Genomic DNA, 26,494 nt, shown 5'->3' with positions numbered 1-26,494 from the left:
TCAAATGTGAGGTGACATTTTAGCTGTGAGGCCCACTTTAGGCTGTCGAATAGTAGTGGAGTACTAACAATGTTCTATTTTTTTACACAGCCTCAAGAAAACCTCATGGCTGCAGTGTCGCTGCTAATTTACTTTTACATTTCATCACACATTAGTTTTACAAAGTGCATTGCATGTCCTCCCAAAGCTTTTGTTAAAACTTCCTTACATTTTAAAGGTACACTTTTCACATTTGGGGGTGAAGGGTGTTTGCACCTTCTTTATGCTATTAGTGTAACAGCTTACATAATGATTAACTGTCTTAGCAGAATTAAGAGTAAAATCTCTCCTCATAGAATTGATTCTGTAATTTACTGGAATTTTACTGAAACAAATACCACTAACAGATCTGCAGAGCTAAATGGAAACACGTGCTCTGAGCTCACTGTTAGGTAACTTGAGGGCACATTGCTGCTGTTACGTTATCTCTTCTCTTTCATTTGGGTACAGGATTGTTTGTCTTATTCATTTAAAAATAAATGAGAGAGGGAAGGACGTGGCCATACTGAGCCTGTATTGTTTCTACAAGGGTAGCTTATAAACAGATTATCAAAACAAACATTTGGGCTACACTTCATTCCACAAATAGAGAGCTGTCTGATAGTAGTCAGCATGGTGTATCTCATAGAGAGCTTGAATTTAATACCAGTGTTAGGCTTTATGTAAGAAGATAGCCTATAAAACTGGAGCCCTGCTTTGCTGTGTCGACATGTCTGGAGCTCAGAATAAAATTGAGTTTCCTGCTTTAGCTGTAGCTTGATCTTAAAATAACCTGCAGAAATTATAGTTCTGATTACAGGGAAAGTGAAGGACTTACAATATTCTCCTAATAAAGTCACAGATGACACAAGTCTTAGTCATCTGTAGTCTGTCTGTAATGGGCATTTCAGAGAGGGAAACAAGCCTTTGAAATTAGATAATTTGATTTGCAATCAGGCCTAATTATTTTAGGAACAGTGAAAACCTTTGTTTTTGACAAAAATAACAATCTGGAATTCAATTAGAGGAGAACAAGCCATTTTAAATATAATGGATGCCACACATCATCCACAGGAAAACTGATGTCTTGGGGGAGAGAGTTATGTTTGAAATGAACTCCACCTGTCGTTTTTCTTATTGCCAGTTCTGAAATAAACAATTGAGCTCAAAGGACACATCACCCTAAAGGATAAATAAAATGCTTGTAACTGAAAGTGCACTCAAACCCAATGCACGATAAACAGTAATTTAAAAGTCCTAAGAAAGTCTTTCTATCATCATTATGTTACTTTACAGCTGCAGAAAACACTTCAGGAAAGTCATAAATACTAGAAGAAAACCTGGCCATCGTCATAAAAAATGCAGATTCGAGAGTACCACTAGTGAACTGAAAACTAGTGTATAATTTGGAGTTAAAACAGTTTGGATTAGCTAATATTAAAAGACATTAATCTCTTCTCTGGGGTTTCTTATTGCATTGTATAAATTTGTTAAATCTTTATAAATTAATAGAAATATTTGAAGGCTTGATCATTCAGCATTCTGTGCTTACAAATGAGTGTATGAAACACTGAAATACAATCCAATGAACAGGTCAATTGATCCTACTCTTCTTACAGATTCAACATGGGGGGAACACCGCTGCTGCTTTGGGCCTAGATCAGAATCAGAGAGTATCCAGTGCAAGCCTGAAGGTTTTTTGCCTATATAGTTTTGCTGGAGGGGGGCCAAAGGCACTGTATTATTTACACAGTGAATAAGCTTTCCTCATTTGCTCCACTAAATGTGGATAATTATCATTCATTTTAGGTTTTTCAGTATAAATGACACAGATGTCCAGACAACATATTTATAATTTCACCCCATCTGTGCTAATTTTTCTATAAATGTCCTTTTAGTACAGGAAGCATTCTGTTTTATCAACAATATCTGCAGTGTTGAACAACATTCAAAGATGTGACTAATATTCAGCCCTCATTAAAAGAAAACATACCCACCCCATCCCAGAGTCACAGCACAGTTGGAAATTTCCTGTAGTGTCTTGGTTTGTTTTGTTCTTTTGGTTTTCTGGGTCCAGGTTCTCTGAGCCCGAGACATCCAAGGCTGACACTGTGGTGCCAGAGGGCAACAAATCTCCACAGTTTATGTGCTAGGCATTGTGCAGCAAAATGTATTTGGTTATCCATGAAGAAAGAAATCACAGAAATGTCTATGCATTTCTTCTGAAATTAAGGGGTTTTCTTTAGAGCCCTTAATTACAGCCCCTTCCTCTGCACATTGCTGGGTGAAGTAGCTAACTAGTGCATCCTAAATCCTCGAACTGGGACCCAGCTTTGTATGGTTCAGACAGGAAGAGTGTAGTGTATGTAGGGACTGCTATGCTTTCATTTGCTTCTAATGTGCTGTAGGTGGTTGTTTGTTCCCTCTTCTCAAAAATTTCCAGAACTCAACACTGCAGAGGGAAGCTTGCATTGGAAAAGACCCTGCAGTATTAAGCATAAGACCTTTTTGAGGTCTGTTTTAATAAATCACCTCAAATTCATCAACCTTGCTCAGGCTCATCTATACAAATGCTGTGTATATGTAATTGTTTAGGAAATTTATGTAGGAAGTAATTAATGGTCATTCAGGGTAACTGTATTTCTAAATGAAACAACTCAGGCATTTATAATTTTTCCCATTGTGTCCCCCAATTCCTGTAAGACAGCAGTGCAGTATACAGTTTAATGATTTAGGAAAATAGTATTTCCAGAGGCATATTAAACAATAGAAGGAAAAGAAAATAATCCAGAATCACAAAACAGCTAGGATTTTTCAGTCCCAGTCCCAAAAATTTTTCTCTTAAATTTGCAAGAGCAATTGAGAAAATGAGGTCAAGACCTCCAAACTCAGTCTTACTTAAGAGCAAAACATCAGAGCAATAGAAATTATAAATAGGATAGAGTTTAAAATGGAAACAGTGTTATCAGAATCACAGGCTTCTGAATACTTTGCTACTTAAAGACGTATTGAAATACTTCAAAGTAGCATTAAAGTGTGCTTTTCAAGAAAAGTAGTACCAGGCTTTATAAGGTAAATTCGTTCTGCAGGTTTTGAGGTTCTTTGGTCTATTATGTATTCTAGCAGGTTCACCAGCACTAACTCCTGTTTCGTCAGGAAGGAGCAAAATGTGTAAGATAGGGTAGTTCAAGCTGGTAAATAGTGACTACACAGAAATGAAGCAGTAGCAAAGTAAGTACTATTTTTCTAACAACCAGGGTTGTGCTTGCACATTTCCAGTGTAATCTGAGCACTCATGGAAGAATTCTACGTATGCCGCCTTTTAACAGTCCCAATGGAACACAGAAAGTTATAGGAATTCCCTCTCTAGGTGTAAATCAAGAGAACAGCTGATCTTATTTTGGTAAAATAGCACTTCGATGCTTCAGTTTCCTCTTTAAGATCCACATTTCAAAATTATTTAAGCGTAAAGAAAATTGGGTGAGAAGGACCTTAGGATTCTCAAAAACATTTGGAAGGCCAATGACTGCTGACACCTGACTGTTCATCCAAGGTCTTTCTTAAGGAACTAAAAGTTTTTAAAATCTTCCCCAAATTCTAATACATTTTCTGTGTGTTGCTGCAAGTGAATTAAAAGTCTCAGTTTGTAAAATCAAACTTTTCCTTCTAGTTTTTTTGCATCCTGATACAATTCCTTTATGTTGGTGTTTGTGTACCAGTAAGATATCCACCTTCTGCTCAATGTGAGCACTAGAAGAATATTGCCAGAAGGGTAAAACTGCTTCTTCCCATTGTATCAAAAAACCCCTTTCTATCAAAAAGTTTTGGTCTGTAATGGGGTCAGAGGAAATTAGTCTTTCATTCTGTGTTACAGGAACTTCCTCTGAATTTTCAGACTACCAGACTAGCAGGCTAAATTCAGCAGCAGGGATGCCTTCAATTAACTGTATCTGTTCTATTTGTAGTACAAAGGATATGAACAGCCTACATAGCTTAAAAAAAAGGAGGCTAAATAGAATTTAAAGAGGTACCCTACATATAGCACTCTCAAAGGAAAGGAACGGGATCTCTGCCAGTCAGCAGTTTAAGATCATGGCTGATGCAAAGACTTGGCTTGAATTTATACAGGTGTGCTGTCTAGTCAGTAAGACATCCAGGAACAATTTCTGTAGAAGTTGCTCATAATGCAGAGCAGCCTGCTGCAAATAGTGCCAAAGTGAGCAATGCGAATGAGTTTTAGGGAGAATTAGTAAATTCATTTTAGAGGAATGCATGGTTCGCTCAGGGGATTAGTAGTAATCTTGAGATCTTCATCACTTGAACACCATTATGAATTCAACCTGGTTGTTGATGCCAATAGAAATACACTATTTTTGTTACTGATCTCTGTGAAATGACTTTCAAGTGTCCTTGGAAGAAAATCCAGAACCTGCAGCTGGCATGTAAAAATACTGAGATAAAAAAATTTCACATAAAGATAATTGACAAAAAACTTGAATGAGCATTGAATGAACATGGTGATTAAATTACTGCTTACCCTCTGCAGACTGACTCAGATGGACCTCTTGCAGGGAGGCTGGCACAGACTGTGGGGAATATCATGTTCCTTGCCTCTCTCAACTAGCACAGGTCTTCAAGCTGTAATCTGACAGTGAACAACTATTGAGCTCTCAATGAAGGAGAAAGGAAAATGAATGAAAGGAGTAGCTGTATATTTTGTCATCATTAGAATATCTAGAATAATCAGGAAACGTGAAAGTTCACTACATTTCTCTCAATGACTATTCCAAGTCCCTTTGAAAGCATCTCTGGATTTAAGACTCTGGGGTCTTTACACCTTTCATATCAAGAATGATATTAAAAGTATTAAAAGTACAAGGTAACTCAGCTTCAAGGGGTATTAATAATTAGTTCACCAAGTATCTTGGTGTTTAACTGTCATCTACCTTAGGATCATGGCAGAAGTAATTTTTTATGATATAGTGGTGTTTGCTGGTGGTAAATATGAATATGGAAGACATATGATTGGATATGGTAAATATGACATTGGAAGACAAGAGATTTCATTTTCTTATTACTATATACCAGAAGGTCAAAAACTCAAGGAGAACTCTTAATTTGGAAAGCTGGCATATAGTCAAAGTGCAAAAGAGGACTCCAGCACTCAAGCTTTAAATTTTTTTCATATTGTTAGACAACACTCACCAGCAACAGTGGTTTCACAAGCCATTTAATAGTGCCAGAAAGTGGAGGGATCGTGGATTCCAGTTTGTTGTCTTTTATCTAACAAAATGTTAAAGGTGGCACAGATTGGCAAAGTTTCCATTTCAGTCAGCAGAGCTACTCTGTCATCTGGCTCTAGGCAACTGGATATTCACTGATGTCATTAGTTCTGACACATGATAAATATGCAGTAAATTTTCTGTGTATTCAGTAACTGAGTAAGGTGGGGTTTCACTCCAGGGTACAATGAGCCAAGATTAAATTAACTCTCTATCAGGAAATATAAAAAACACTGAGAATTTCTATTTAAACAGGTTAATATGACTACACTGAAAATAATTTTGCTTTTGAACTGTGTTCCAGGCATATTGTCACGGAGAGAAACTAACAATGTGTGTCTCCTTGGTCAGGAAACTCCCCCACATAAATTTTGTCTATAGAAGATACTAATTTCAACTAATACAATCTTCAGTGGATTTTATTCCTTTGAAGAGTAAAGGGGTTCTCCTGAAATACTATTTTTCACTAGATTTCTGTTTTTCAGAAGTGCAGAGCTTTGAATAGGACGAGGAAATGATTACCCATATCTGCTGAAAATGCAGCCTCTTACTGTCAACATCTTGTGAGAAAATGCACTGGTGCGGCGAACTTTCAAGTTTCTTCTGATTCAGGCTAATTGATGCATGCCAGCAAAATTCTCACTACAAAAAATGAGAACTTTGGCATTGTACATTGCCAAACATTTCATTCTTAGAAACAAGATTGCTTGTAACAAGTTACAAGATTTCGTAACCTAATGCCATGTGTTAACTGTTGCATCCACAGAGATCTGACAAATGTTTAAGGGCAGCATTGTTTCAACTGCATTACCAATAGAATCCATTTCCTCTGTATTTTTTTTTTTTTAATGTGTGCATTTGAGAAAAAAACCCCCAAAACCTCTTCGTTTTTTAGTTTAGGATCTTTGAAGGATTTAATTACTTTCAAAATTAGATCCAAAATAAGTATTAATATTTTGGGATATATACATAGAGATTTTAAACATATTGGATTTTTTTTCTCTGTATCACATTGGAATTTACATTTTATTTTAACCAATGACAAAGATTTCCCCAAAGGAATAAATTAATGTATATTTCAAGAGAATTTCAGGAATCATCCAAATCAGATTTTCATCTAGATTAAGCACATCTACCTCCCTATACCAATTACCAAATTGAGGGAAAAAAATCAAATATATTTCTCGGGTGCTTTCATCTCACCTACTCTACAATTCATTTTCCCTGGTGAAAGGGTTTTGCTGAATTCAATGAAGCGTGAGTTTCACCAAATCAAAATCTCTGTGGCATCTGAATTACATTCACTGGTCAGTTATTCTAAGTCTTTTCATTTCTTGTATTCTATTCCTTGATTTCAGTTCATCTGCTTAGTCAAAGACTGATTTACAGTAGCTCACCCCCACATTCAGAACAGTGCAAACCACAGATGGGCATGGAGCTAAATAAATCATAATAAGCTACTAGAAGCTGGTGATATTACAATGGCTGGGGAAGAACAAAGCAAAGCCATAAAGGTTTTCATGGCTTTTAACGTTTTACCTTTTTTTCTTTTAGTTCAGGAAAAAAAGCAACTGTGTATTAAAAATCAGAAGATTTAAAAAAAAAATATATAAAATCTTCTTTGCAGTCTGCTTCAACACCTGTAAGTTCTGGAAATTGCAGGACTTGTAATTGCATGAAGTAATTACTTGCAGCTCACAGAGAAGTTCATGTGATATTTTATATTCACTTCAGTGTGGTCAGAATTTCCCCCTAAATTCCTAAATTCGGTGTTCACGGATGTGTGATCTGTGCTTCTTTCTACAGGTATGTTGACCTTGCAGCAAGGCAGGCCTGCCAAGTCTTGTGCCTGTCAAATGTCACCTTACCTGCTTTTCTGATGTGGCTCTCCTACAGTGCTCATATTAAAATTTCTGCTGATCTTTAAGAGCATGTGGACTGTACATATTCAGGAGCAAAAGTTTTGGAATTTGTTGTGGCGGGAACATACTAGTACTATCACACTAGAAAAATGCATGTTTTTTTACTCACTTTGTAAAGATCTGGCCAATATAAAGACTTTGTTAAAACCACAGTTCCTGTGTGATAGAAGTTGTGGAGCTGTGTAGATAACCTGAAGTTTTCATCTCATCTACATTTGAATGTGCTCCATTTCAGAGCTCAGCTGTTTTGGTTCTTGGCTGCTGTAGGCTGAATCTGAACCTGGATCCAAGTACTGAAAGGACATCTGTCATTCCTGTGCTCAGTTACTCTTCTTGCTTTCCCTGGGTAGAAAAGAGAAACCTGACAGGATAAACTGGAACACTGAGCTTGTATTGATGGCTGGAACTGAGAATTAGAAGCTGAGTACAGGGAATGTGGTGAGAGTTGGGGAACAGATGAGACAAAAAAAGCCCTTTGGAAAAAACAAGCACTTGTGATTCAATGTTTGATGTAGACTAACAGCCATAAAACTACTTTTTCCTGTTCTTGAGTGTCTTAGAGTTAGTGCCAATTTAAAATCTAATTTAATAACCATATCCTATTTAAATATATATCAGTGCAGTTGATTAACATTTTCTCTTACATTCTCTATACCAGTTCACTTCTCAGGAAATAAAATGTTAAGATGATTAGCAGCTGAATAGTTAGTAGCAATAGCCAGAAAAGCCAATATATTGCATTAAATGGAATTATTACAGACGTCAAGGAATTCTGTTGAAGAGGCTTTTAAAGCACATCAGTTGGATTCCATATGAATGAAGAAACATTTTTGAAGGAAAAAGTTGTCTCCAACAGTTTTCAACTGGCAATTGATCTCTGGCAATATTTATTGTTTCTTTGTTCCCCTGCATGATTTTCTGCTGAGGAATGTGGTTGTGGCATCCTGGCCAGTGACTGAAATCCGTGTGGGGAATCTTTTTACCCTTCTGTTCTTTACTGTTATGAATATTCTCTCCCTATTTTCTTCCTGACAAAGCAAAACAAAACAAAACAAAAAGAAAAAAACCACAACCAAACCAAACCAAACAAACCCAAACCAACAAAACAAAACCCAGTTATATTAAATTCTCTGTCTAAATCTGATCTTCAGTTTCTCCTCTGGAAGTCTGTCTATGCTGCGTTGGACATTGGACATTGCAGTGGTGGCAAGTACTGTTTGTAAAGGTTTTCCACTCTTCTCCTTTTCCTTCTGCCTTACAGGAAGGACAGAAAGCAAAAGCAGAAGGAATGAGGAATAACTTAATAACTGCAAAGGAAAATCTGCTATTTTGAAACTCTGTGACTGAGAGAAGCAAGGATTTGATATATGTCATATTTTCCATGATTATCAATATATTGAACTTTATAGGATGGCAAGATTTTTTAAAGTATTAAAGAGTCATCTGTAAGAAGTGTGGCAAGTATGTGACTGCTTTCCTGTGGTTGGTTTGAGGCCATACTCTCCTTTCTTAGTGTTTCCTTTAAAGGGAACTGGCAAGACAAGGACAGAAGAATTCTGTGTCCAAAAGATGAATCTCAGGAGGATGCAGACAGCCAGGGTGGTTCTTATGTTGTGCCTTTTAGGAAAACAGTTAGCAATCTTTGATAGTGAGGTGGTCATAACCTATCTGGTGCCCATCCCACTCCAGGTAGGTGAAGAAGTGTAAAAGAAGAAAAAGCAATAAAGAAGAGCTGTGCAGTTAGGGTTCTGAAGAGCATCCAACTACACTGTGCTCTTTGGCATGAGATTTCCCTGGGAAAATTTGCCTTGGCGGCATTGTATACCTGAATTGCCCTAGCTGTGACTGTTTTCTAGGAATAGCAAGTCTCTCTTTTCTGTTTATTTCTCTGTAGTTTCTCATCCAGTACCGGCAGTTATCAGGAATATGCAATCTTATTTTATTATAGGCACACATCACAGGTCTATTCACACAACCCACATTAAAAATATTTCTGTTTTCTGACTTTTTACTCCCTTGAGATAGAAATATCTCATGAAAGGCAATAGAGCTGTGTCAAAGATTCATGCTGTGCTCTGCAACAACATGATCTCATTCAGCACTGGTGGCAGCTGATTTGTATTGATGGAGACTTCCTACATGTTGAACACAGTCATAATCTCTATTTGTGTCAGAAATCATTGTTTCCCACCTGTACAGTATAATCTGCTCCTGATGCCTATGACCTATTTTTAAAACTATTTCTTCATAGCTGCTCATGTGCCATATTTATAGAAACACTACTGAAAGGGTCAGTAAAGAGTGCAGATACCAGCCATGTACTTCTCCCTATTTTGCGGTACATTCTTAAAAAAAACCACAAACCAAAGAGTGGTACAGCTATTTGTTATGCATACTTACCACTCACTGGAAGAAATCATATCTTTCATCATTTATCCACAAAGAGCTGTTGTGCTCTGAATTGTACATAACTTCTGCTGTCTTTTGCATACCTGTCTAAGCAAAAGATATCTGCTCTGTGTCTTTACTTTCATGTAGAGCTGACTGCTCTCTTATCTGTAGTTTGCCATCAAAATTGCAAACAAAAATGTGGTGGGAAAATACTGTCTACAGATGAAAGTGCTTATAAATTAAACATGCCATGCAACAGGTCTTTCAGACTAAAGACCATGTTTTAAGCTTTGGAAGCATTTAGTAATGGAGATGATATTAAGTTGTACACAAACTACACGGAAGTTAGTAAGACCCAGCTCTTTGCTAACAGCATAACAAATAACAAATGATAGCAGTTTAATCCAATGAGGGATTAATTAATATGATCTGAAAAGCAAACTGTATGGTGGTTTTCAGAAGGGAAACTGGCATTAGAGAAGACCGTCTTGTAAATAACACCACACTATAGCATTTCTGACTAAAGGATTATGCAATAGTCACAAAAACTGCAGCACTATTGCATTAATAGATGAAACTGGGAATTGAAAGGTGCAGGTTAAAATCCAGAAAGACTTTTCAGAAGATGATTTCAAGAGACAGCAAATTCTTATTTATATATCAGGTGTAGTAGTAGGGAAATTTCCAGTGTAATCAATCAGGTTTTACTATATATGTGCTCAAATATACATGCCCAGATAAGAGAGATTGCAAAATGTCCATATGAGGGAGAGTACGCTCGCAGTGTGAATAACTAATGGCTTCTGCCGGTAGATTTGTCACTGTCTTTCTCTGCTCCGTCCCTGAAGAGTGTGGAGAGCAGAAAAGAGGCTCCAGCTTGGCCAGGTGGTACATGCCAGTTCCCCTTTTCTGAGCATGCTGAGTAGCATTACTTTTAGTGGACTGCTACAGCCTGGAAAGTATTGGCAGGCTGACTCTAAGCAGGACTCTGCTGAAAGAATGGGCCAAAGGAGGCAGGAGAAAGGTTAGGAATTAACATGAAAGGCACAGATTTTCTTTCAAATGCTTTTTATCTCTGTAAATACTCTAAAAACTTGCAGATCTCTGCACATCTGTTTTTTTAATGCAGTGTGGTTAAATGCATGATTTCCCTCATTGCCTTTTCACCCATTTAAGTTTTTCTCTCTGAAATTACCTGCTTTATCATAGATCAGCAAAACAGTGTGAAATGCCTGTTGGGCTAAGAGAACTGTTGCACAGGTGAGTACTTTGGTAAGGTTTAGCAGCCAGAAGAAGTTGACCAAAAGATGTGAGCAAAATCTGTAGGAATGAAAGTAACAGGTATTTACTTGTGATCCTTAATTACACATTTAGACTGAAGAGAGACTTAAAACTGCTTGTCCTTTAAGATATGTAAAAGTCACAACAGAAGGATACTGGCAACTGGCCCATGGATATGGGTAAACAGTTGGCAGACATGGATTATTTCAGTCCAGACCCAGACTTCAAGGTCTACCATAGTGCAGTGGTTCATTAGAGCCATCAGCCTTACAGCTGGAGTTGGCAGCCCTTTTTCATTATTCTCTCTTACTAAAACCTATGAAGTTCTCATGCTCCCTTCTTCTCCACCCCACTTTAGGGAGCTGTTTTTACTTTATGCCAATTATGAATCATGAAGGAAAGGAAGAAATTATTTTCGTCATTCCTCTGTCTAAGTGTGCTGGTGCCATGAAGCCAACTGTAAGCAGAAAAGTACAGGGAGAGGACCACAAGCAGTCTTAGAAAGACCAAGAGTGTGATTTCCACTGCTCTGTCCTTACCTGACTGTTCCTGCCCCATATTGCACTGTCTCATCCAGTGGGGATTGGCAGAAAAGAGGGTTCAGCAAGAAAATAGGCGTGCCACTGGGGGGAGCAGAGCTTTGTTTAGCGGGTGCAGACCCTCCTCTCACCCCACTGCCTCTAGTACACAACCCCAGTGGCAGCCAGCCTCAGGAAAGCAGTTTAGCAGCCCTGTGGCTGTCCGGCTGAATTTTCTTGCCAGATAGTTTTCTTCACTTTGTTTGAAACTAGGTAAAGACTATTGGCTTCATGTTGGTGGCTCTGTCTTTGAGAGGTCACTGAGATGGCTGGGAGGTTGCTACCAGAAGTTGTCAATATCAGTTATCATGGGCTATTTTTTGTTCTGAAGTGGTCCTCTGCTGCAAAAGTTCTGCTTAATGTAAGAGTGGTTTTATCATTGCTGAATGAAAGCTGTTCCCAAGGCACTGGGCTGTCCAACTTGACAAGTTTTTAAATAGTGTTCATATGGTGTTAATTGGCTTAATTGTATTAAATACAGGATTATGTTTTACTAGCTTAGTGTGGGGTATCGGATTCTTATTCATCCGTGAAGAAATAATTCTTTGCAGTCCCTGCTTACTCAGCTCCTGCTTGTTTCACAGCTCTAGCACTTGCTTCTCACAGACTCTGACTATACATATTGGTTTATTAAGGCAATCAGGCCTATCGCTGGCTGTATCTCATGTGGCTGTCACTTTAGGGCTCAAACAGCACATGCTCAGAGTGACTTCAGCCCGTGTCTCATCTCCTTTCCCAGAACAAGATGAGGGAGCTCCTCATTTTCTTTGGGGAGAGGATTATGGCAGCAGATCTGTTACAGTCTGCACCCTGCCTGGGAGGGCTGCCGAGAACTGCTGGGAGAGGAGATGTGCAGCTTATGCACAGCGTGAAGGAGCTTAGCTCCCTGAGGTGTAATTTTAAGCTCTTCTTGGATTTAATAATGGTTATACTTGAACCATTTTTCTCTAGCTTTCCATACTAACCATTTGCTGGAACATTATGTAAGAAGAAATATTCTTCTCTTGTATGATCCAAATGGTTCTTTATTTTGCAGCTCTTGGCAGAGCCTTAGAGTGTCTGTTTCTTAGTCTAGGTCTCTTTGTGTATATATATATATATATAAAAGTATATATATTTATATATAAAATGAAAATGTAAACTTCAAATGAAGTCGATGTTACTTTTTTTCTTAGTTGCTGTTTTTCACCTTGCTTGATTTATGATAGCAGACCCCAACGCTTCTGCGGTTTTTGAATAAACTCTGTGTTTGTAGCATGTTTTAACAGTAAAATAAAATAAAAAAAAAATTAAGATCATTATAAAATTATATATAGATTTAAAAAAAATTCTAAATGGAACAAAATTTCAAACATTTCCCTTTTTCAAGATACTTTTCAAGTAATATTGCTTTCCAGTAGATTACTCCCTTTAATGGCCCGCAGAGATGCAGTGAAGTTCATGTTGTGGCCAAGAAGGTGTTTTGAGAAGAAACCTTCATGGGTTTGTGTTTTATTCTAATCTTTTATGTCATTGCATGCTACAGATTCCAAAAAGCCTGAGAAAACTGTTAAGAACATACTGTGCTAGCAAATACAGGTATTTCAATGCATTAATCTTTTTACTCAGCACCTCCAGTAGCATGTTGATACATCTGTACTCCAGAGACTGTGGTCAGTCCCTCGTGCCCTAGGTTAGGCTGAGGAATAGAACCGCAGTCATTTTGCAGGAAGTTCATACTGGTTCAGGCTGTGCCTTGGAATATTGGGTAGCCTACTGTGGGAAAGGAAACCCCAGGGAAGGGATCAGAACAGCTCTGCATGCCCATGCCAACGTATACCTCTGGTTCAGTGACCCTACCAGTGAAGTTTGGCAGAGGGAGGAGGCGCTAGCAAATGTTCCAGAGTCCAAAGTAGTACCTGGAGATGATGGTGAAGAGCTTATAAAGTGCTTGGGAAGGCGCAAATGCACAACATCTGTCCAAAACACATACAAAAAAATCTGAATTTCGCTACATGACCTCCTTAAATATGGTTGTGCTTGGCTGGAATTTTTTTCCACAGTTCCATTGCTCTTTTTACTGTCTGTGCTGTGATCTTCGTATTCTTTCAGCAGGTTTCTATGTATTTGAGGTTACTTTTCCTGAAAGTATTGCAGTGTGAAAGAGGACGTAGGTAATTTAGTTTAAGCAGAAAATAATGAGACAAGAGTAATAACTATGCACAGAGTGACTCTGTGGAAAGTGGATTCCTTTCACTCCACTGGGGTTTTTTTTTTTGAAAATACCATACATCATCTTGAAATTACTTTAACATGATGCTCACTGTATTACAGGAAGGAAGAAGTGCTTGTAATCCAATGTGACAAATAATGGTGAACAGACAATCATTTATCATGAAATAGTTACAGATTTGTTTCTTGGAAGAGGGTCAGTTTTGACCTTTAGTTATGAACAGTAAATTAGAAACCATTTATAGTGTAATACAGCTACCTACAGTTACTCATTTTATCTTAAACACCTTTTTATTTTGCTCTTTTTCAGGAAGATCAGAAAGTCTTGAAAGGTAAATTGCATTGAGGCCCATCTTTGAAGGTTTTGGAATGTCTTTCCCTCTGGAAACACTGCTGTACCTACATTAAAAAAAACAGTCTTTGTTTCCTTAGTCATGTTTGTGTCTTTCTACCCTTTGTTAATATGATTCTCATTTAGAAACAGGAACTGTGAAATGTGGTGAGGAATAAATAGATCTCTTCTAAATAGACATTGTCAAGGAAGAGCAAAGGAAGTGAATTGTGCAAATTCTTAGAACTGTGTAACATTTATTTCAGTAAAAGACATATTTCTCAGCTCTCTATCAGAATGTCCTCTAAGATGAGGTGGAAGAAACTCTACAAAAGATGATACAAATTCTGGGAATGGATGAATAAGGGTGATAATGGACAGTGATATTTGGTTGTTGTCCCATTTTTTTAAGAAAGATCATATGCTATTTTTTTTTAGCATTTCTGGTGTGGAGTTGAGCTATTCATTTTAACTGTATTCAAAAAGCATTTAAGATCAGAAGCTGTTTTACATGTGTGTTGACTATCAGCTTCAGTTTTCTTTTTTTGTCTGGCAGATGTAGATGTGATTGGAAATGAAATGGAATTTTATAGGTGCATAAGTAAGCTCTTTCTGAACCAAGAGCATGCGTTGGTCACTTTGGGCCTCTGATTTGTGGGAAAGTGAAAGGTAATAGCATTGTATATCAGCTTTTCTCTGTGGCATTTCATCAGGTGCACAGCTCTCAATTGACAGAATAGTAATCACATACTTGGAATGAGTGAAATCAGTGTCATCTCCACTGGCTGCATTTCCAGATATCCTTTCCTGTAGGTGGGCTGACTCTTGGTCATTCTCTCCCTATTTATGCCATGTCCAGACCCTACTATCCCTGTACTTTCTGCAGAGTGCTTCTGTCCACAGTGATGAGTAGCTAGTGGTTGTGTAGATTTTGTGTTAGCTCTGGGATGTGGTGGTTTATGTTGGTGAGCAGGGGAAAGTCAGCTTCATGGACTGTATTGATCATCACCTTCAGGTCCTAGGACATTGTGTGAAACATGCTTTATAGACACTACCATGGTCTCAGCATTCATTTAATTAGTTGAACTTTACAGTGAGCAGAGAGGGTGCTTGGCCAAGGCTGGTCACAGGGAAATGCATAGCACTGTAGAAATTTCAGTTCAGGTATTCACTATCAGATCCTAATTAAGGGGAAAAAACCACAAGCACATCTAAAAATCACTGAAAATAGCCTCATTCACCAAAATAAACTGTTGTTTCTTAGCAGGATAACCCTAAGATATCAGTGTGCATGGCACAAATGTAAAAACCATAGGAAGTGAAGCAGTCAGGAAGAATTTTCACATTTCTGAGAAAACCCTCATATATTATGAACAGAAAAACCTACTAAGGTATGCTGCTGCTGGTGCAACTAAAATGCTTTGTTGAAAATTTTGGGACCCAGCCTTCTGCAGTACCTTGATGAGGATGATTCAGGCTAGACTCTAGTTTTAGTCTCATGTTAAAGTAAACATAATTAATAAGGTCTTTGTGGTAACAAGCTCTGTAAGTGCTTTACCTTAAAATTAATATTACAGCTTTTCCATGGCAAACCTTTAATTAGTTGCACTGCCTTTTTCTCCCAGTCTTTAATATGCAATCCCTGATACAATAATTCCATAACATATTTTTAATGCCATCTCATCGATCTCAAAAAGTTCTGCTTAGAGTGCAGAACCTGAGCACTTACTTTCAAGTTGCCTCTTGCATTGCAGAATTTTAGTTTGTTGTAATGATGTTTCCAGCCAGGTTCAAAAGCTCAGTCAACAGGACTAAATGTGCTGAGAGTTGTTCATCTTAGGTCTGGTGAGAGGGAACTTCTCCTCTGAGTGATTAATGCGTTAAGTGGGGGGGTGGGAGTTTCCATATGACTAGGAGTTATTTAAATTATTAGGCTGAGATTCTCAAAGGACCCAGAGAGTTTCTCAGAGAGTAATTTCTAGTGCTTGACTCCATTAGTCTAGTGTGCCTGTTCCAGGCCTGATCTGTGGGATTCTGAAACTTGAGTTTGAAATTTGAGAAGAGTTCCCACTGATTTTTGTAGATTTCTTAATAGGAAATTTGATTTCTTGCGAAACTTACTTGAGAAAGACTCTCTCATTTGAAACTGAAGAAATACCCACTGACTTGACTGATTTTCTGCGTGTCAGATGAGATGAAGAGAGAAAAAACCAGCCCACTAGTAAGAGAAATGGACCTGCTGAAATGTGGAAAAACAAAAATGGGTAATAACTTTTGGATTTTTCAGTTTTCTGAACTGCACTTGCTAAGTGGCATCAGAATTGTGTAGAAATTTTTGATGTCTGTTGTTTCTTTGACATCACAGATGAATTTTTAGAAGTGTTCTATTAGTTTCTGGAATATTACAGAATGCAGAATCATTTTTTTCAGTGTTTATTTAGAATAATAATCACAGAAAATATCTCCAGCTGATGTACTGAGAAAGTTGCCATCATCATAATAATTTCTATAGTTTGCTTTTCCAGTGCTTAAAACTTACAAAGGCAAATGACTGTCCGAGTGAGGAGAAATGTCTGTTTCTTTCCTGTACTCACTATTGTAAATCCATAACTGCTGGCTGATTGAGTTGACTGAACCATGAATAAACTGAAGAAAACCTGCTGTATTTACAGCTGGTAAAAAGACTTTTGACTACAGTAGTGTCTTGAACTCAAGAAAGAATAGTAGGTTGTGTAGAAATATAAGCATTGTTCTTATGTAAAATATTATATTTTTATTCCTTAAAATTTTGTTAATCTGAAGTCATTTAAGGACAGTATACTAATAAGAGTTTTGTTAATGAGCCCTTGAAGTGAAAAAGGTGATTTTCATATCTCAATGGAGAGAACCCCAATTATAGTTTTTCATTATGTTTGGTATCCACATAAATCTGGATTAAATAAAGTTATTTGTTAGTGAGTTCTTCTCTTCTAGGTGCTTTTTCCGTTCATTCTGGTTTTGTAGTTGTCCTGAAAAATCAGATTGACTCCCTCTGGTGGTTGAAACCAAGTCTCTGCATTCCAAAGAGAGCCTTTCAGAGATCTCTCCATTCTGGAGAGCACAAATCATGAATAATATTTTCTAACTTTAGTGTTATGTCAGTATAAAAAATCATGGAAATAGTTTTTCTTGCTCTCCTACAGTGTAGCATTAGTAGTAGGTTGGTATTGATATCTGAAATCTTTTAAATTTAAAGCAGAGACTTACAAAACTTTTTCAAGAAATCAAAGTAGATTGTCAGAAAAAAATAAACACAGATATGGACAAAGAAGCCTTGAAATCATTTACTGTGGTGAAAAGTGAAAAAAACTGGAAAGGTGCAATTTAGATGAGTAGTGTAATAGGGATGATGCTAAGTGTGTCACACAATTACATGAACAAGGTCTTTTATACCTAGCTTGGGACTTTTTTTCAGCTTGAGAACATTATTTGATTTTAAAAGTAAACATCTAAGAGTTTATCTTTGCCAAGACACCCTTTTGGTATAAAAAGGAATAATTCTTCAATATTTGGATTACAGCTGTGAACCTGAGATGTCTGTCTCCATTTTTCAAGTAATTCCCCCAAACCCCAAATGGCAAAATATGAGAGAAACTTTTTGTGATTACTTACTGCAAATGATTATGGTTTGGATCTATACTCTACAAAACCACAACTGTCTTCACATTAATGAGACAAAAATATAAGAAAGCATCCTAGAAGATTGGCATTTACTTGCTTGTGAGTTCATAATGCTTTTTGTATATTTTATGTAATCTCTTACTGGAGTGCCTGCCTTATGTAAGGTCTCAGTAATGGAAATGAGGCCATCTGCATGGCAGTCAGCGTTGTTCCCTGAAAGACATACTCTGTCTGCAGCAGAAAATAAATTGGATGAAGACCTTTAAAACCTTCAAAACCCTTTCATCAAGCTGAGAGGGACGTTCCTCAGTAACTCCTCCTTAACTTTCTGTAGAGCAGCCCATCTTCTCTGCCTACTGACATCATTATCCACCCAGCTTTGGGGCTTGACTGCTGCCTAGCATTCCCATCAGCTGTGTTAGCATTGTTTGTCCCTTTTCATATTCTCCCACTCCTGATTGAATTCTGCAGTCTAATAAACCCTGCCTTTCCTTTGCTTTACATCATCACTGGGACCCTATATTTTCCGTTCATTTTCCCTGCCTTACCCACAGTGTTTTCTCTTTGCATGTTGTCAACTCTTCTGCTGCTAGGTATTAGTAATCCAGCAGGTGGACTTCTGAAAAACAGCAAGCCAGCGATTTAGTGTTATCTATTCATTTTCTTTCAGTCCCTGTGCAAATATGCTCAGTGTTTTATGTGAGCAGAGGGAGAGAGAGTCCCCTGAGCGTGCTGCAGTTCAAGGCAGCATGGTACAAAGGGGAGGAGAATAGGAAAAATGTCTAATTTTTCTGCAAACGGAAGCACCTTTGCTAATAAACATCTGCAACTGTTAATTCTGCATAGAATACATTATTTCTGAGCTAGCAGAGTAAGTAATATGGTGTTGCCACTCTCCAATTGGCATAACATTTACTATCTCATTAGAAAGATTCTTTAAAAGGTATTAATATCCTTCTGTTGGATTTTCCCCCTCCCCTGGGGGAGGTTTCTGTTCAGTCCTCCCTGTTTCTGTGCTTAGGATCCGCAGCATTTTTAACCCGATGCTTGTCAAAGATCAGGATGTTCCATAAATATTTATAAGAAACATTGGAATAATAGAAGGTCTTCCTTAATTTCCTGGGTATAATAGACAGGTTGTAAGCTTAAGAAGTTATGTGTAAATGCTAGATTTTGCTATGCAGTAAGAAGGAGATAAACCAAAACTCTAATTGATGTAGTGTTTTGGGGAGCGCATTCTTCTACAACAACAAAAACAACAAAAAAAAAAGGAACTGGAAGATACTATTTTCAGTGCATTTTTGGGGTCAGTCATCTTTTTTCTTAAAAAAAAAAAAGTTGCCAACAGTTCCTTGAGAGATTTGCCCTACATCTTGCCTTCCAAGGGTTTTGTTTGGAGCACTGGTTGTCACACCCCTGAAATAGCAAAGCTATTTGGGGATACTTGTTCAGCTAACCTCCACCCCCTGTCTAATTTGCTTGGAGCATGCTGCCCTATGATACTTCAGGACATACCTGCAGGCATGCCCAAATGGTAGCTTTTGTGATACTCTCACTTCAAGGAAGAGTTTTTCCCCCTGTCCTGTATCTCTGTCATCACCTTGAGATTAGAATAGTGGTAGCCTCACTGCTGTAAATTATTCAGCCGGTGTAAACTCAACATTGTCACAAATGTGCCTGCAGTATTCACAGGTAGAGAAGAGATGAGAGATAAGTAAGTGAAAGTCCTAAGTTCTGAATGTATGTGGTACCCTTTGTAGCCTCCTATTGTCTCTGGATCAGTGATGAGGCAAAGACTGCAGGTCTCTAGAACCCACCATGGTGCCCTTGCAGCCATCCATAGCAACGTGGGGGACCTGGTACATTGTCTTTTAATGTGGGATGATACCGATACAACTGAAAGCAAGTTGCCTTTCTCTTATGTGTGTGGCATCAATCATTATACGTTTTAAAAAGGGAGGTGAGAGGAACCTTTTGTATCATGTCTGCTCCATGATTTTTTCTTAGCTTTTCAGGATATGATGCAAGAATTACGTATGTCTGCAAGTGCACACACACAATTATGTCACAGTGCTTTCAATTCAATTAGTTAATTCTAAGGTTTTGTTGAAGTGACTGGAAGATACTGATAAGCTGGTACTTGCTGACTTGGAGATATTGTATCTACACAGTTCCTTAACCAAAAGTGGTGCTGCCACCCAGTCAAACCTGAGTTGGTGTCTTCACTGGGTTCTCACTGACAGTGGTACTGATTTGTGCACAGAAGATCCACAGCCAAAAGAATGCTATTTTACATTCTTCCCTGACACTTTTTTGTGCATTGATACCATGCAGAGGGCACACTAGTGTCTAATTGGTAACCTGATGCCATAATTTACACTGATTTATTATCATTATCTAATGGAATCATCAGTTATGTCATAGATTTTGGAACTGGGAATAAAGTTACATAGAAATTCTACATTTTAACTATATGTGCATTTATCTTTGTCCTGTTTTTATTTTGCCTGCAACAGTAGTGTCTAGAATTTAGGGTATTCGTGTTCCTTATATCAAAAAGGCTTTTTCTGGAAAGTGAAAATATGCCTGTGTGCTGATGGGTGTAGAGAAACATGTATGTAAAGGTTCTACTAGGTGAAATATAAATAAAGTAGCTCAGAAACCCAAATATAGCTCAGCTTGGATTTCTTGATAGCAGATCATCCCAGGTTTGAATTTAAAAGTGTTTCATGTTCTGATGTGATTTACGGGGCACATTTGCCTTTATTGCTGTGACAGCAGTGGTTGGCCTGATAATTTGCATGAGCTCTGGCAGGCTCATAAGTGGAACTTTCACTCAAGTATTCAGTATAGAAGAAACAGCAAACACTACAACATTTAAAAACTTTCTGGCAATAACAAATTAGATGGTATTTATGTTTGTGCTTGTTATGACTGTTTGACTCAAAAGCCTATTTGGAGAGAAGGAATCTGATTTTAGTAAATCAATATAATAAAGCCTTTGATTTTTTACAAAAGCCAGCTAACTGTAACTTCAGTGTTGGTATTTCAAGGCCTCTCACTGATATTTTAGAAGTTTGTGGTTGTTTGAGCTTCCTTTCCAGACCCTGGGGAAATAAGAGTATGGTAAATCAAAGCCCAGATCACTGTTTGCATTTATTTTACTTCTCATTATGACATGTATGCAAACACTTAAAAGAAATAGAAAAAAGGTATAATCATGATAAGATCCCTTTTTTAGAACAAAGGGGAATACTTTTCTAGTTTAATTTATTACACTTCTCTTTAATACTATAAACTGAATTGAGTGCCTCATCAAGTTTGACAGTTCACTTACACTTCTAATTCAATGATAGTACTTCTTGAAATAATTACTAACTCTTGAGAGATAATCCAAGAAAATAACTGCAAAATATTTTTTCTTATCTGAAATGTCTCTTAATTTCTTGCTTTTTTTCTTTTCCAAGTGATGAAGTTTGAAAACTGCAAAGTGGAGTTGAGTACTTAACTGCCAAAAAAAAGTCATCGTGCTAACTTTGAAAGAAATTTTCCATTTTCATTTGCTGTTTTTCTGCTTTCATTGCCTGTGATAACCAAAATCCAGTGTGAGTATGAGGACACATAATGAGTCAAAAATATTTAATAACATTCAGTGAAATCTAGGTGACACTTTTTTCAGTTTGATGCACTCTCTAACATAATTGAGAGAGTGGAGAAAAAACCTGCTGGTTTTATACATTGCAAAAAAGTTTTGAGAGTGTCATCCTAAATCTGGATGCTTCTGTCCCCATGCTAAAATGAGATGCTCAGAAGGCCATCTTCTTTCATCCCTGTACTCTTGAGAGAGGCTCTGCATCAAGCTTCTCAGGTGGCATAAAGAAGCTTTGCCTATATTGAAGTTAACAGAGGAATGACAGATTATGTGAGCTGAGAATTGAGGTACAAGACTTTAGCTACCAGAGCTGAAATGATAAAAGCATCCCATGGGAGGTAACCTAACCTTTCACAGTTTATTGATCATCTGACTTGTACTTCTGATGTCACTAGTTATTCTTAACATTTCAGCTTCTCGCTCCTGCTGTCTGCCACGCAGGTCTTGCTGTGGCACCGCTTCCCCCAGGAAGCTGCCAGCCGCCCCTCCTCCAGGGAACGGGCTCCAGATTAGGACATTTTCTGCACTCTTGAACACTGAACAATTTCTGTGGCAGTTTTCATGCCAGTCTCAGTCCTCTTTAGTCATGGCTATTCAAAACCACTTTGCTTGCTTAATTTCCCATCATCCTCCCAACGAACACATCTCTCCTGTGTTAGCTCCTTATTTACACTGTGGCCTCACTGCCACCTTATCACTGTGCCAGGGCTGCTCTTAGGTTACAGAGGGAGCAGTGCTCCTGTAATGCAGCTTCTCAGAGCAGAAGTTTTGACTCCTTTTCCTGTGTTTCATCTTGTGCTCGTGTCTTACTGCCTGGCCAGTCCTTCTCTGTCCCATCTCCTGCCAGCTACTTTGTGTTTCACATGGTTGCCAAAATTTCCCTCTTACTCTCTGTTCCTTATTTCTGCAACTTTCAGCCTCCTATGGTATTTCATTTTTTCATTCTTTTCAAAGATTTTTTCAATCTGTTTCAAAGACACCGTTATAGCTTTTCAGGTATTGGTGCTTTTCAAGTCCTGAATGAGTTGGCACATAAATATGGTTAAAAAAATTCTAGGTTTAAATTGTAGAGTAAATTTAAAGTATTATCTTTATCAGGGAGGAGGTGAATCTTCTGCTCTTCTCAGCATTTAGGGCTCTTTTCTGTAAATTCCTTAGTGCTCTGATTATGTCGTGATTGACTGATGGCTAATTCTGCAAAAAGGAAGAGATTTCACTTTCTTTGAATGAAGACACCAAATGGAGCCAGTTTCCTTTACACTAAAATGTGCAAAATTGTTCTGGTTTGTTATCATTTCATGAAAACATATGAAAACTATGAAAAGTACTGTACAAGTTAATAATAACTTTAGTTGGGCTCTATTTTGTAGAGCAGAGTTCAAAAGAGTAGCACTGGTACAAGCTCTCTCATTCTCTTTTCTTTGTGATGCTTCACCAGCATGCTGTCTGGGGTAAGGTCTGGCCATTTCTTTGCATACTAGTTCTTCTAGATTTTACTTGGGTTTTGTGTGTTTTCAGGAATATGTTTTTATTACCTAATACTGCTGGTTGGAGAAACTTGCCATCTGTCTTTTGTCACATGTAGTGACAAGTTTCATTTAGTGTTCCAACTTTTGTAGTCCTCCTTGTTCACTTTATAAACCTTAACTGTTCCTCCTGTATAAGTTTGCCTTGAACAACCAAGGCAGGAGAAGGAGACTCACCAGCTTCATGCCCTGTTCCTATCTCCAGCCCTTTTTACTGTCCTGGCCTGAAAATGTAACTCAGGCATTCCTTTGGGAAAAGGTTAACTTGGATCCCTGCAGTCCCAGCAGTCCACGCAGTTCCTCTTCTGTAAGAATCATAAATGTACTGGACACGATGGTCCATAAGCAAGTCTGCTAGCATTCTTTTTGATTGCATCTCAAATCTGGAATACTGACTGTTCAGCTGATGACAGCATTCCTTGTTTAAGGTAACTGCCAACAAAAAAAGAAGATTGCCCCTCTTGGGAGATGGTGGTAAGAAAGCAGGCTGCTTTATTTTCTGATGTTTTCCTTTAGCACTTGTGATTTGGAAGATTTGTGTTTCTAATACACCAGGAATTGAAACCAGTCACCAGAAACAGAGCTTGAAATGCTATCTCTTAGTGGGACACTTAACAGTTGTTCAGTGTTCCCATTGTAAGGAGTGGTTTCAAAGAGCAAAGCCTGAGGGTTCAACCAAGCTCCTTTACCTCTTTTTACACATGCTCCAAGCATCTAAATCACTCAACAAGGACGCCATTTTTCAAGTATCTTATTTTCTTTCCACAGAATTTCAAAAGCCCTGTGGGAAGTGCCATCTATGGAGTATAATTGATACGGACACTCTTCTGAGACTGTTTTTGTTGTTATGTTTCAAGATAAAGGCAATTGAGTATTTACAGGAAAAATAAATACATATGCCTTTTGCAATGTGTTGTAACTGAAAATTAAATATTTTTCTACTCAAATTTTGGCATATTTCCTGGAATCACTGAGCTTTCAGTAACATTTTTAGTTAATATTCTGCAGCCTACTGTTGTATTCACCACAGCTGACATGAACTCAGAGAGTTTGTCTTTATTTAACCTTAGAGAGGAATCCCAGGCTTGCTCTGTAGTTGGCAGAGCTATTGGGAAGGATCTTCTGTGGACTGCAGTGGAGAGAGTGAGGACAGGGTCCCACTCTGAACCACGCTTGCTACAGCTTTACTTCATTGGTGATATAAAAATCCTGCAAAATAAGTGAAGTTAGCCTTTATCAAACTCTGATCAATATTTGCTTTCATTATCCATCCCTTTCCTTCTTTGTCTAATATTTTGATGAATCCTGTTGCTTAGATCCTGCATCCCACTGCTCCTCGTGATGTTTGAAGTTGAGGGCACTGATCAGGACATTAATTTTTTACCAGTAGAATATATATGTGTAGAGGGGATGAAAAAACATAAAAAGTCCCAATGAGAATAAACATTCTGCATCACCTTTGCTCTCCAGAGACTTAAAATTGCAATGGTGTGGTAGTGGGAGGAAGATGTTTCAGCCAGAAGTCAAAGCTTTTAAAGACGCTGATTCTGATTCTCTGCTCCATTACACATTTTTCACACTGACGTAGTTCCACGGAGCTGCTTTGTCTCTTTCTTTTCAGCTAGTAACAAATAAGAATGTACTGGCCTGTGGCATTAGGACTGTGAAACAGACAGTAGCAAACCATTCAGTTTGATTGGTGATCTTATAGTTACTTGTTTACAATAATTTCATTGATGAGGTTGACTACTACCCAGCTAACAGTTACTTAGTACAGTTTTAAGACAGTAATTACCCCTAAAAGTTAATATTTGCTATGTCAGCAGTTATTAGAAGTATTGGTGGTAACCTTACTGTTAGCAATATTTATGCCAGGAAATAAATGCTTGTCTTTATTGGTCAGTATACATTGACACTGAAATTACATGAAATATTATGTATTCATTTCTATGGATTGAAGTCTAGAACTACCTTAATGTTTGTTTTCCCTCACATTAAGGGATGAGGTTAAGGTCAACTTGATGAAGTAGATATTCCAGTGCTAGATTTATTATTTAAGTGTGTGAAAATTCTAGAAAATGTGTAGCTTACCAAATTGAGCCTGGTTTCAGTTGCAGATTTACTAATAGTGAAAGGAAATTTCCATTGTTTGAAAAATCTGGATGACTCCTTTCATCCTAAGTTCTCTGAAAATTAAGAAATGGGATGCTGGTCCAACATAGGAATTATAATCAGCCTGAATCACCGTGCAGTTCCGTAGAGGTTGATTTGCAGCCAGTATCTGCAAAAGAAGCTGCAGGGTTCAGTTTGCAATCACTATTGTGAACCAAACCCTGCGGGGTTCAGTTTGCAAACACTATTGTGAACCAGACCCTGTGGGGTTCAGTTTGCAAACACTATTGTGAACCAGACCCTGCAGGGTTTGCTGAGCTCCAGTTACTGCTCCTAGTAAGGCTTATTATCCTGTCACAGAAGATGTAAGAAAATCCATCTCTCCCCTTTAAACATGATAAACCTTTGTCACCTACAATGCAATTAATGTTAAAAATAGAAGAGTGCTGATGATAAGATTGTGACTTGCAGGCAATGAGCCATTGTCCAAGTACAGGAGACTTATCTGGCGGGCCAGTCAGCCTACACGGTTTGCTGTCAGTTTGCTGATTGCCATTTCTCTCTGGGTTTGATGAAATATTCATGTCTTTGCTCTGCTCTCTGCAAGCACTATTGATTTCTTGTATAAACGCAGCTATATTTAGTCTAGACAAATGGAATGTGGATTGCTGCTGAATAAATGGGATGAAAGGCTGGGGGTTTGCCTGTCCGCTTCTCTTGGTCGGTGGCAATTATTTATAATCAAGAGTAGTTTTTCTGACTTAAAGGTGATTTTTTATAATTTAGTTATTAGTCTCAGAACAAAAGTAAGCACTTAGACACAATCATTCTGTTGGGATAGCGGGTTAAGAGGCCAAATTATGCTCTAAGGTTTACAATCACAGTTATTAGGATTTAAAAAAAAAAAGGTGTATGTTTTCAGAATTTTGAGAATAAAAAAGTGTGATCAGAAAAGATTTTTTGCATAGAAAAGATTTGGTGCCTTTTACCTTATTTTTTGTAAAATCTCTTACTAATGGATTTGATTGTACAGTTAGAATTCAGTCCTCTCCGTTTGCTGCAGTTTCAACTTCAATTTTGCTGCCTCTGCTTACTAGAATATTTCTGTTTCATTTTGGTTTTCTCCTTGAAAACAAATACAGCTGCTGCAGAGCAAAAGGAGAAAATAAGCTTAAAATCTTGTTTCCGAGTAATTTGCGATAGCATGTTTGTTTTCAGTTAATCATCTTTTTTTCCAGTGAAGATAGTGGAGGAATGGGAACTGGAGTGAATGTGTTTGTGTTTCACTGTCCTCTTGTGGATGGAATCAGAACTGCTGGGCTTTAGCAGAGATCTTCAGCTGCTATTTATTTTCCTTTTGTAGTTATGTTGTTAGTTTTTTGTTCTTTTGAAACAGATAAAGCTACACTCACTCTCTTCACTTGATGTGAAAACCAGAGTTTTACAAGTATTGTAGGGAAAATGATCAAATCTCTCTCTTCTGCTGCTTTTTAGTCCCTTCGATTTAAATTAGGAGATAGAAAATAGAGG

The 26,494-nt window shown here is 37.8% G+C and overlaps 1 protein-coding gene across 17 annotated transcripts in view; it reads left to right on the top strand.

The window, feature by feature from the left end:
• Positions 1-26,494, top strand: part of HDAC9 (histone deacetylase 9) — a 462,548-nt gene that overhangs the window by 205,129 nt on the left and 230,925 nt on the right. Inside the window, exon 1 of one of the 17 annotated variants that reach the window (XM_039550201.1) lies at positions 16,039-16,278. The exons of the other annotated variants lie outside the window; for them this stretch is intronic. Coding sequence (XP_039406135.1) covers positions 16,209-16,278 — 70 coding nt within the window. The 5' untranslated portion in view covers positions 16,039-16,208. Of the gene's footprint in view, positions 1-16,038; positions 16,279-26,494 lie in introns of those variants that run through there. 17 annotated transcript variants of the gene reach the window in all.

Source organism: Corvus cornix, chromosome 2 (assembly GCF_000738735.6).
Source record: "Corvus cornix cornix isolate S_Up_H32 chromosome 2, ASM73873v5, whole genome shotgun sequence".
Lineage (NCBI taxonomy): Eukaryota > Metazoa > Chordata > Aves > Passeriformes > Corvidae > Corvus > Corvus cornix.
This window is presented reverse-complemented; position numbering and strand designations above follow the sequence as displayed.